The sequence below is a fragment of the Benincasa hispida genome, unplaced genomic scaffold (assembly GCF_027475165.1).
Source record: "Benincasa hispida cultivar pf3 unplaced genomic scaffold, pf3_genome.v1.1 HicScf888, whole genome shotgun sequence".
NCBI classification, from domain to species: Eukaryota; Viridiplantae; Streptophyta; class Magnoliopsida; order Cucurbitales; family Cucurbitaceae; genus Benincasa; species Benincasa hispida.
In genome coordinates, this window is record NW_028327029.1 from 5,463 (window position 1) to 18,173 (window position 12,711).

Consider the following 12,711-nt stretch of genomic DNA (forward strand, 5'->3'; position numbering starts at 1 on the left):
GACTCTAAAAGTTGCTTACCACTCACTGAGCTTTGTGAAGCTCATCCTGTTATTTCATGTTTTTCTTCCTAGGTAACGAAAGGTGAGGAGTTCTAGGGTGTTACTAAGGTCAAGGTCAGCCACAAGCCACAGTCACACTTCCGAGGTTTTAGAATTATTGATGTAAACTTTGTAGTTAAGTCTTGAAGTTGTATAAACATTAATTGTAATAATAAAATGGGCATGCTTAATCAATTGTTGTTTATCTCCTTGACTTAAAATTTACTGAGTGTATTAAAGGGGTTCAGATGGGCAGTAGGTATCACAAAAGGACAGTATCTGCGGTTCTTCACGCCTCTCCTCCGGCTTAGGAGGTGGGCTTAGGGCAGGGTGTGACAATTGAACCAGCCTAACTGAACAAAAATTAAACTAATTCCAGAACATGATCTAAGATAAATCTGAACGTGAGTGGATTGAGGTAACTGATCCATGGTCGACGGGTTGTGCACGACGCATCCGTGGTGGATGATTTCATAGGCGACAGGGCTACGAGTCGACAAGTGAAGAACATAAAATTTGGTTACGCACGAACTAAAAATGTATTGGACAACAATGAAAAGAATTAGGCAAAATGGGACCGGACAGATCTAAGGCAAGCGACAAAAGACGACGATTGCATAGATCTAGAAGTGACAATTTGAAACGAGACCAATGGATCTGGACAACGTTGATTTGGATGGATTGAGTGCAAGAGAATCTGGCTGGCTACACATGCGTGCAAGCACAATAACAAACGAAATGTATTTGTACTTGTGTCGTAGTGACAGTTGGAGCATAGCTAGGTGACAATGGCAGAATAACTATACTAAACTCCAATGGGCGACGCTAGAGAAGGGAGGGGTTTGGCTGATGACAGAGTGGGTAGAAATCGGGGCAAGACAACAGATTTATGCGAGGAAGGATCGAATAGAAGCATTAAAGAGTTGGGGAGACGGTAGCTAAAAATTATAAAACTCTAGGATTTTAGGGATCTCATACCATGTTGATTAGTTAAATATATTATATTGAATAATATAATCATAATTTACAGTTAGACTTTTTTAAAGGTGAATAAATAGACACCAAGAAACTAAGAAAGAAAAATAAAAAAAGAGAAAATACTATAAAGGTAAATATTAAAATTGGATAATTAATTTATTTATGAATATGTTTTACATTAAAAAAATTGGATAATTATTGTTTTGTAATATTATATAATTAGTTAGACAAATTAAAATTATGGTCCATGTGGTTTGGAGGCAGTTAAAATTTAGTGCATGTGGTTTTTAATTAGAATTTAGTCTTTATAGTTTGAAAAAAGTTTCATAAACAGTCCCTATACTAGGGTCTATTAAGAGGATTTTAACAAACTATAGGAACTATATATGAAATTAATTATATCAAAGCATAGAGATTAAATTCTAACTTTTGAAATCATAAGGACTAACCTGAAGATCTACTGAGGAAGGTAAGTATGAATTTAAGTTATTCTCATTTAGAGTTTGAGATTGAAAAGTTATTGTAGATAGTTTTGTTCAACGATTAGCTAAGAGATGGCTAGGAGAAGTATCGTTGACAAACTAAGAAGTTAATATCAGAGTAGCGCAGTGGAAGCGTGGTAATAGACATGGTTATAAGAGTTTACAACAGTGGTTATTGTGAAACCTTAGACCGAAGTGAGCACGAGTAAATTTCGAGGACGAAATTTTCTTAAGGGGGGGATTGTGAAACCCGGATCTCAGTTTCCCTACTTAAGCAGGTAATTAAGGAAATTAGCTAAGTATGAGTTAAATTCTATGTTGAAGAGAAGGAAATTTCTAAGTTTTGAATAGATTTTCTTTGAGTAGCTTTGAGTTAAGCCTTAATTAGGGAAATTTGGCTAAGTGTAAAGCCAAAATAAACCATGCGTGTGGTGTTAGGAATTATTAAACACATGAGATGAGGTTGAGTAAGTAGAGGTTTAAAAGAGATTAAGCATTAAACCAAAAGCAACCATGCATTTGTGAAGTAGGACGCATGTTGGCCAAAGCATTGGCAAGAGGTGTTGCCAAGAGTTGCTCATGCGTTGAGGCTGTGTGAGCGAGGGCGGAAAAAGCGAGAGAAGCTTGAGCATAAGACATTAGGCGGATGATCGTATAGAAGTAGGACACCAATCTCAATAAAAACATGGTGCAAAAACTTCAAGAATAGAAGGTGTCTTGCATTGGAGGCTTGGTAAAGATGAGAAGGATCATTTCCTTTAGCCCATAAATACCACCGCAAGAGGTCTCTTCAGTACATAACTCGAAATCCTCTTGAAAAAAAAACATTAGGAAAAGTGTTTAAGAGAATTTTCGGAGATAAGCATGCGTTGACCATAAAGTTCCAAGAGGAGAAGATGTTGTCGAACAATAAAGTCTGGAAGTAGCATCAAATTAGGACAAGGATTTCTCCTAGAATACTCGTGCGTTTGGAGTGATTCTAAAGCCACCTAAAAGCTCTGAGAGCCTAGTTTTTATGGTAGGGCGCCAGAGAAGAAGCTCCAAGGAATCGGGCTGGAGAGTGAAGAAAATTCAGAGGGGTCGAGCTGTTGGGTAAGCTTGGACCAGTCTTGATGTTTTGAAGATTCCGACCAAACCACGAGAAGTTCTAAGCTAATATTTTAATGTACGCTTCATGAGAAATTTTATAGCATGTTTGTAGAAGGAAGTAATCTAAGCTTCAAGTTAAATTTGGATCTTAGGGTTCGAAAGAGAGCCCAAGGTGATCAAGGAACTCCTAGAAAGAAAGATTCCTATCCTTACCAAGGTGAGTGGTATTCCTTTAAGTCTAAAGCATATCTTTTAGAGTAAATTGGTTATGTTTATGTTATGAATGAGTATATAGCATGTGAATGAGAATATATGATCGGGATGGTCAGGGGGTCAATAGACCTAGTTCCTGAGCCGAGTGGAACCTTACGGGATGGTTAGGGGACCGAGAGGTCTAGTTCCCAAGCCTGTAGGAGGAACATCGTATGGGATGGTCAAAGGGCCGATGAGCCTAGCTTTTGAGCCTATGAGCGGGGAGCTATGTGCACATAAGGAATAAAAGGAGAACGCAAAAGAGCAAGCGTTTATGATTAGTAACAAGTAACTATGTACCGTGCGTGTAGATAGAAGTTGAGACAGACTCATTCAAAGCTAAGGTTTGAGATTCAACCTCGTACTTATGATATGCTTGTTATTTTGGAGTTGAAATAGACTCTAAAAGTTACTTACTACTCACTAAGCTTTGTGAAGCTCATCCTGTTATTTCATGTTTTTCTTCCTAGGTAACGAAAGGTGAGGAGTTCTAGGGTGCTGCTAAGGTCAAGGTCTGCCACAAGCCACAAGCCACAGTCACACTTTCGGGGTTTTAGAATTATTCATGTAAACTTTGTAGTTAAGTCTTGGAGTTGTATAAACATTATATTGTAATAATAAAATGGGCCTGCTTAATCAATTGTTATTTATCTCCTTGACTTAAAATTTACTGAGTGTATTAAAGGGATTCAGATGGGCAGTAGGTATCACAAAAGGGTGGTATCTGCGGTCCCTCACGCCTCTCCTTAGGCTTAGGAGGTGGGCTTGGGGCGGGGTGTAACAATTGAACCAGCCTAACTGAACAAAATTAAACTAATTCCAAAACATGATCTAAGATAAATCTGAACGTGAGTGGATTGAGGTGACTGATCCATGGTCGACGGGTTGTGCACGACGCATCCGTGGTGGATGATTTCATAGGCGACAGGGCTACGAGTCGACAAGCGAAGAACATAAAATTTGGATACGCACGAACCAAATAAGGGAAATTCAGTTTAAAATCAAAAGCGAAGACATTCGGTTTTAGCTATTCACAGTTGTTATAAATTGATCTATTCGATTCAATCATTGATTTTGCTCAAAATCAGGCCGAACTAAATCGTGCATATTCCTATCCCAAACAATGTAATGTACATGGTATTTTTATTGGCTATATATTCGAAGCAAAATAAAATTTAGAGTCTGTTTCGTGGAGAATATGAAAACTGAAACTTGAAAACAATGGATTAAATGAAAATAGAATTATATTTCATGTTTTCAGATGTGTGTTTGGTAGTACAGCAAGAAGTTGGATTATAATTTAAATAATTGTAAATTAGTTATAATTACTTACTAAATATAAGTTGACAATAAACTATTATTATAAACTATCATTAATTTATTTATGAACATGTTTTACATTAAAAAAATTGGATAATTATTGTTTTGTAATATTATATAATTAGTTAGACAAATTAAAATTATGGTCCATGTGGTTTGGAGGCAGTTAAAATTTAGTGCATGTGGTTTTTAATTAGAATTTAGTCTTTATGGTTTGAAAAATTTTTCATAAACATTCCCTATACTAGGGTCTATTTAGAAGATTTTAACAAACTATAGGAACTATATATGAAATTAATTATATCAAAGCATAGAGATTAAATTCTAACTTTTGAAATCATAAGGACTAACCTCTAACTTTGTCCAAACCATAAAGAGTAAATTTTCTATTTAATTTAATTTATAATAAATTACATATTGCATATTTTGCTAAATTATACAAAATATCTTTAAATTTTACACTTGTGTAAAAAATATCCTTGAACTTTCAAAATTATAAAAATGCTCTTAAACTTTTATAAACGGTTCAAAAGTGTCATTGCTGTTAATTTTGGAAGGAAATCGTTAGTGTTTAGTTTTGAAAATACCCTTGAACTTACAAAAAGTTTAAAAAATACCCTCACGGTCAATTACGAATACAAACCATTAATACCCGTTTCACTTTTATATTTTTAAAATAACTTTAAAATATATTTTTAATCCTTCAAAACCAATATAGATGATATAAAAATTGCATTTAAAAGTGGAAAATTAAGTAATTTGAAAATATAAAAAAGAATATGGATTGAGAATAACGGAATCCAAATTATTTTAGTTTTGAGCCCAGCCCACTAACAGCGGTGTGAGCCCAAATTTAAGGTTTCAATTTAAAAATAATATAATATTAATATAATACAATTAATTCATCCATAAATGCCCTAAACTCCTTTCATTTCTTCTGAAATTTCCTTCTCTGTTCAGTTCTCTCTCTCATCGCCGAACTCCTCCTGGTTTGACCGACGTCGTGGCCGCCGGCTGCGTCTGCCATGGCAGTTTAGTTCGACCTTAATCAACTCATTTCATCTCACGATGATATCAGGTAACTTCAATTTCTTGTCGTTTCCTTTTCGCCCTTTTTAACTTTCTTCGATTTAGCCCTCTATGGTTGGTTTGTTGAATCTGAATCCTGTGCTTTTTTCTCTTCTTTTATTTTGAGATCTGAATCGTTCAGCTTTCCCCATTTATTTGGCTCCAATTAAATTATCATCAATAACCCAACAATAAAGAAAAAAACATCACTTTTATTTGTTCATTTGCAGGCACACAATCAAAACTGAAACATGGTTTTAGTGTTACAGACTTGTGTACACTATACTTTTGGAATAAAAGAAAAAAGAGAATACACTATGCAGAAAGAGAAGGCAAAACAAAAGTTTAAATAAACAAGTTTCATGCAATCAGCTCGATGAAGAGAGACGCCAGAACCGTGGTGGGATCTCCAAGAACGATACTAACAATGGTCTTGATGAAGACCTTAAGGATCCTCCAAAACTTGTTCCCTTTTCCGCCATCCCCACGCCCTCGAGCTTGAATTGCTTTCAGATTCACCTTCTGCAGAGCCAAGTTTGGGTCCTGATCGGCATTATCGACATTGATCCAGTCTCCTCCGTTCTTGTACCATTCTTCTAAAGCCATTTCAGTGGCACAAGCCACGTGAACATGGTACTTCCTGCACTCAGATATGTAGGACCAACCATTGTGTTGGCCGTGGCTTCTGATGGTCTTTTTGTTGCACCACATGCACTCACCTTGGACTTCCTTGTGGAGATTGAACTCCACGTCTTCAATTTGGTAATTCATCTTGAGGTTTTCACAGCAAGGGTGGAGATCCAAGTCACGTTTCTTGCAGTGGTACATAAAGCCATTGATAGGCTTTGTGCAGGCGTCGCAGATCCGTCTGCATTTGTCGTGGCAGGCTCTTGGTGGGATTTTAAAGAACTTGAAGGTGGAACGTGGGAAGAATTCATGGGAAATTGGTGAGTTTTTTGGAAACATACAGGCTTTGTGAAGATCAAAATCACACTTTTCGCATCGGTATCGAGGCCCAAAGCCTATTTCCTTGCAGCCATCGCAAGTGTAAGGTTTCAGATACTTCTTCAGCTCCAGTTCATGCTTCAGGTGGCTTGGATTACACAACTGCTCTGCCATTTTTTAAATGATGGGTGCAGGGTAAGGAAGGGCAGGGATGAGATTGGGAAGACTGCAAGCAGGAAATAGTAGAGAAGAAGAGGTTTGAGAAGAATGCAGAAATGGTAGTGGAGAGATTAGAATGCATATTTAAAGAAATCAGAGGCAATGAGTTTCGGGTAATTTCTTCTATCTTTTTGCTTAGAAGAAATGCATATGTGTTGTAAAGAAATTTCTAAACTCTGGGTTTTGCTTATGAATTTGAAAGAAATTGCTCAACTCTGGGGTTTTACTCGATCCATTTCTCTTCTACTTTGTTAATTTGTTTCAGCAGCTTCTTCTCTTCAGAAGTTTCTCACTTCTTTTTGTTCTTTTTTTTGGGTTTTATATTATTTATAGCATGGAGAAGAGTTTTGACTGAAATAATAATGATATGATTGGAGATTTTGCATTTGTTATTTCCCAATCCTTAACTCTGGGAGCTTTATTATTGACGTTTTTGCCCTTTTCTAGAGGCAATTTGGACCTTCTTATTGTAGAAAAGCTATGGTTAGGGGGTGTGATTTCAATTGAATTTCTAATGTTGAAAACTTTTCAGTGGGATAAGCTCATATTTTCTTTCCCTTTTTATTTACATTTTATAATTTAAACTAATTTGATGTAAAGAACTTTCTCGCTTGTCTTGCTTTTTATTTTCCATAACCATCAAAAGGGAAAATTCTCAACAACATATTTGAAACAATGGTCGTTCGACCTTGAGCTAAAGATAAAACACTCCTAGATTCGTCTCAATTAGAACAACTGAGAATACATGGAGGGGAGCATATAAGGATTCACAGAAGCCCTTGATTGAATTCAATGCAAGCTCCCGACCTCCAAGCCTTCTCATGAAACTTATAACATCACAAGGACGATATGGAACCTTGTTGTTCATTTTTAATGATTTTCTACACTCTCTACCATTCATGAAGTAACCTGCTTATGACCATTTTTAACAATGTCAATAGAACATAGATGAATGTCAATGAATTTTCGAACCATCCAAAAAACACTTTTCTTATATACATATGCACGTAGATACCAGTTACAAGAAGAGCGGTTGCAATGGAAGTCAAATGATGTTTGGTTTGACCTAGTGGTCTTAAAATTCAAAGTTGTCTTTAAGACCAATCAAGTATATGACTTTCTTTAGTACAAACTTGCTCCTAAATATAGAGTATTCCTTAATGAAAGGTCGGAACAGGAATAAACTTTTGCAAAATCAAGGATCTCAATAATTAAACATGTAATTATATCATATATATATATATAATTACTAATTCTCTTAATTCGAATTTGAAGGTTTCAAATTAACTTCTCGAATTTGAAGGTTTCAAATTAACTTATCACGTTATGAGCTAGTAGAGGACCTAATGGACCGATCATATGACTAGTAAGTTAACCCTTCACAGGTTGTTCTACCTCGTGTTTCTTAAGTTCCACTGATCCTCTAATGAACAATTGGTTTGAGGTCCAATCATCAAACCGAGTTTCTCTTGGGTCGATGAGAGGGTGCTCAAGACCCGAAGTCAGCACTTAAGAATAACCTCTATCCCTACAAACGGGTAGGAGCGAATTCTATCTTGTACCCTATGTACCTAACTATCTACCCGGTTTTACCCCTGAAATGGAAGGCAACCCTCACCCATGAGACTTATTGAGCCAATCCTCACCCATGCAAATCTAAGGATAATCCCAAATAAATAGGAATTCATAGTTAGCTCATTAAGATTAAGCTACCTAGGTCATCACTTTGAAATAGTCCGTCTTAAATAGTAAACAACATTATAAATAAGAATGACTTATTTCTCGGTTCGATCTTATGTAAACTCAATGCACAGGACGCTCCCACTTCCCATGTCACCACATGAACAAATTAGGATCACTTCATTTGTAACACTTTACAACGATTATAACAACTACAAAGTGGGTCGCATCCAACATTTTAAAACGTCAAGTACAATATTTAACGAAGACCTCTACTTTTTTAAGACAATTCTTGACTTTTTTTTCTTTAAAATCACCTATTTCTTGACATTTATTTCATAGAAACGTCAAGTATTTAAAATCGCAAACGTCAAGAAAGGTGGTTTTTCTTGTAGTGAACCCAACAAACTTCCACTTGGACTAAAACTCCAATAGATATATACAAATACAATGTTGAGTAAATGAGAGAAAAAATATAATAAACTAAGGCATCAGATACTCAGTATTTCTCTCACTTGTCCTTGTTCTATTTCCTTTGTAGTCCTAGTCCCATTGGAAAATCCTCGATCACCAGCGAGTATAACTCGATCATTGATCCTTGAATAGAACTCGACACCACCACAAGATTACCTTGGTATTCTTGGTGTGAGAATCCAGGAGTTGTGGGCTCTGTATGATTTTGGATAGAGGGAAGAAGGAAGAAACGATCGAGTAGACGATCAAGTAAGCGATGAACAATCGTATAGAGGAAGAAGTCTATTGTATAGACTTGATACTCGATCGCATAGAGGAAGAAGTCTATCGTATAGACTTGATACTCGATCGTTTAGGCTCTAAGGCTATCGATTAGTAAAACTCGTTTTTACTCGATAGTGTTACTATGAAACGTTTCGAATGAATGATTTGAAAAACCATTTTTCCTTTTTATCTCACAATTACCATACAACCGTGAATAACTACCCACTCAAGTCGATTATTGAGAAAAAAAAATATTAATTATCATATAATTAATAAATTATAAATAAATACAATAACTAATTTATCATATTATATTTATAACCTATAGTTTTAATATTGCATCATATGTAACATATAAACCATAGTTCTTTTCCTATTTTATGACATTTAATATAAATCATATTTATATCAATGTCTCCAATCTAAAAATGTATCAAATACATTATATCAATTATATCATATATAATTTAATTAATTTAATTAAATTATATATAATCAAATTCCCTCTTGTTAATTTGAACACTTCAAACTAACCAAAAATATGATTCTTAACTTGAATCCATTGAACTACCAAGGGGACCTTATAGACCTGTAGCATGAATCTCCAACGGTACGTGAATAACTGAATAAACTCTTTAATCACGATATCCACCATCCGTTAACTGTCGGACACTTCACTAAAGACCGATAGTTGCACTCTTCGCACTACAGATATATTTCTGTGTCCATGGATATAACCAATCAACAATGCGATGACCCTTCACAAATCACTCATAAGTACAGCTGAGCCAAATTACCATTTTGCCTTTATAGTTACATCTAACTCCTTAAATACCACTGATTTCTCTAATGAACAATAAGTCATAGTCCTACTATGACTGAGTTCTCTCTTCCCAAGAGAGGGTGTGGCCACTATGTTCAAGACCTGGAATCAGCCCTTAAGAGAGTAATTATCTACTTACCCCTACATCGGAGAAGGAGTGAATTTCATCTTGTGAAGCTGAGTTGAATTGTCAATCTGGCCACTCTCACCCATACAAATCAAAGGATCGCCTTCATGAGCAGGAGTTCACAACTCACATAAGATTCATGTCATGTCACCTATGGCCATCTTAGTTAAATGTAAGTCTCTCTTATCAACGGTGTTATATAAAGAGACTAATCATTTCATAGTCTGGTCTTATACAAACTCTTTGGATAGGATACCCCCGCTCGCATGTCTCCACATGAATGATCAGGATCATATCATTTGTAGCACTTTACAACACTTGTAACACCTACAAAGCGGGTCGTATCCGTAGTGTCACCAGGATAAGGTATCCAACTTTATCCATCTACTACAAACCATTTGGGTTATTATTTAAACAAGATCTATCTGTATGTCTCTACATACTTGTTTAAATTTACATAAAATAACCTAAAATCTTAGTTTATTGGATTGAGTAAATGCTTATAAAATAACACTTATTTTATTAATAACAATATGTTTATAGAGTTTACAAACTATGAGATTACAAGGAGATTTAGGACACAATTCCCAACAGTTTCATCAACTCTTGTTGAAGAAATTGCTTGATCAACAACTCTTGTTGATCTATCTGTAGTTTCTCTAGATATCTCACTTAATACTAGCTTACTGCGAGATTGATGATTTTTAATGTGGTATTCCTCAAAGAATGCTACATTTGCCGACACAAATACTTTATCTTCTTAAGGATCATAAAAGCAACCACCTTTTATCTCTTTAGGATAGCCTACAAATAGACATACTTTCGTTCCAACTTCTTTGGATTTTGCACCAACACTCAGCTACACAAGATGGAATTCACTCATTTCCCGAAGCAAGGGCAAGTAGATAGATAGCTTCTTTAAGGGCCGATTCCAGGGCTTAAAAAATATGGTGCCACACACCTTCTCTTGGCCCAAGAGGTGTTCACACATAGTTGGATTATGTTGTAATGTTTATTAGAGGAATCAGTGGTACTTAAGGAGTGAGATGTAACTACGGGGGAAAAACGATAAATTGGCCTAGCTGTACTTACGAGCATCTGTGAAGGGTCATCGTACTCATGATTTACCGATTCCAGAGCATCGTACGTAGGAAGCGTTTAACTATTGGTCTTTAGTGGAATGTCTGGTAGTTAACGAATAGTGGATCTCGTGGCTAAAGAGTTTAGTTAGCTATTCACGTACCATTGGAGCTTCGAGCCATAGGTCCATAAGGTCCACTAAGTAGCTTGAATAAAGTCGAGAATCAGTTTTTGGGTCAGTTTGAAATGTTCAAATTGACAAGAGGGAATTCGATTATATATGATATAATTGAACTGGTTAATTATATATGATATAATTGGCTAAATGTATGAGATACATTATTATGGAGGAAATTAAATATAAATATGGTTTATATCAAGTGGAGGAGAAATTAGTAGATATGTGATATCAAACTATAGGTTAAAATATAATATGATTATATTTATTTAATAATTAAATTGGTTAATTATGTGATATTAGCCGAAATCCTCTCCTCAATCGTGCGTTAGTGGGAGAATCCTTATTCGGTTACTGTGACCGAAGAATAAAATGAAAATTTGTTTCATTTTGCAAAGGAAAAAAAACAAAAAAAGAGTTCGAGAAATTCGCAATCGGTGTGAAAATGTCTTGATCGCTTAGTTGAGAGTCTATACGATAAAGCTTCATCGTCTAAACGATCGCACACCCGTGTCTAAACGATCGCACACCCGCGTCTAAACGATCACACACCTTTCTCTAAACGATCGCTTAGCTTTCCTAAACGATCGTCTAGCGTGCCACGTTTTCTAAACGATCGTTTACCTATTACTAGACGATCGCTTAGTAAAACCTACACGATCGTGTAGCTTTCTCTAAACGATAAGCATCCCCGCTATACAATAGCTTTCTCTCCCACTTCCTTATCATCTACACGATCAGCCAATTCCTCCGACCTCTACCAAAATCACCAAAGACCACACTTTGGATTCTCATTCCGAGAATACCAAGGGCTCCAAGTGGTGGTGTCGTCCGCGATCTTGCTTGCTCGTGCTTGTTCGTGTTGCTGCCATTCGTGTAGACGATCGTGCTATCGTAGCCAACTCTTTGGTGGACGATAAAGTTCGTAGAGGGTAGTTTTCGCGGCATTGAGCTCGAGATTGAAGAGTCTTCAACTAGTATGTAAACTCAATTCCTTGTATTTTATTTAACAAAGCATGCTTTTAATTAGTGTAAATTGCATAACTGTTTGTTAGAATGTGTATGTTATTTTTCGGTCACAATGAAATCGGAAAGATCCGAACACGCTCATGGATGCTCTTCGTTAAGAGTTCCTTCACATGGTTCCCTCGAAAAGTGTTTTAGTAACACTTTACGAGTTATGGAGAGGACGTAAAGGCAATTTATGTCACTTCAGGATTTGAGGATGCCCAGTTCCTGGCTCCCAAATCAGACGAATCCCCAAAATGGTAGGTTTGAGTCGGCGACCTGGCCACTTGCACCCATACAAATCAAAGGACCACCCTCAATTTTAGGAGTTCCCAACTCACTCAAGATTGAGGTCATGTTACCTATGGTCATTCTAGTGAAGTGGAGTCTCAGTCATGAACGGTGTTATATAACAAAACGTTAACACTTTGTGGTCATGTCTTCTATAAACTCTTTGTATGGGACGCCCCTGCTCGCATGTCCCTACACGAATGATTAGGATAAGACTATCTGTGACAAGTCACAACACTTGTGACCATTCCACAAAGCGGGTTGCATCTGTAGCGTTACAAGGATAAGGTTTCCCTCCTATATCCATATACTACAGACTATTTTGGTTATCACTTAAGACATGATCCACTTGTATGTCACCACATACATGCTTAACTTACATCCAGATAACCAG

General features: G+C 36.3%; 1 protein-coding gene across 1 annotated transcript; it reads right to left on the minus strand.

Annotated features, from left to right (window-relative positions):
- Window positions 1-5,420: 5,420 nt before the first annotated feature.
- On the minus strand, window positions 5,421-6,433 carry LOC150029840 (uncharacterized). Its single transcript, XM_090310323.1, has one exon. It carries the CDS (start codon window positions 6,345-6,347, stop codon window positions 5,589-5,591), a length of 759 nt encoding a protein of 252 aa, XP_090166449.1. The 5' UTR covers window positions 6,348-6,433; the 3' UTR covers window positions 5,421-5,588.
- Between the last annotated feature and the right edge of the window lie 6,278 nt (window positions 6,434-12,711).

Bases quoted from the DNA above. Each gene is read 5' to 3' on its own strand.
- LOC150029840 (XM_090310323.1), bottom strand. From the start codon at position 6,347: ATGGCAGAGCAGTTGTGTAATCCAAGCCACCTGAAGCATGAACTGGAG.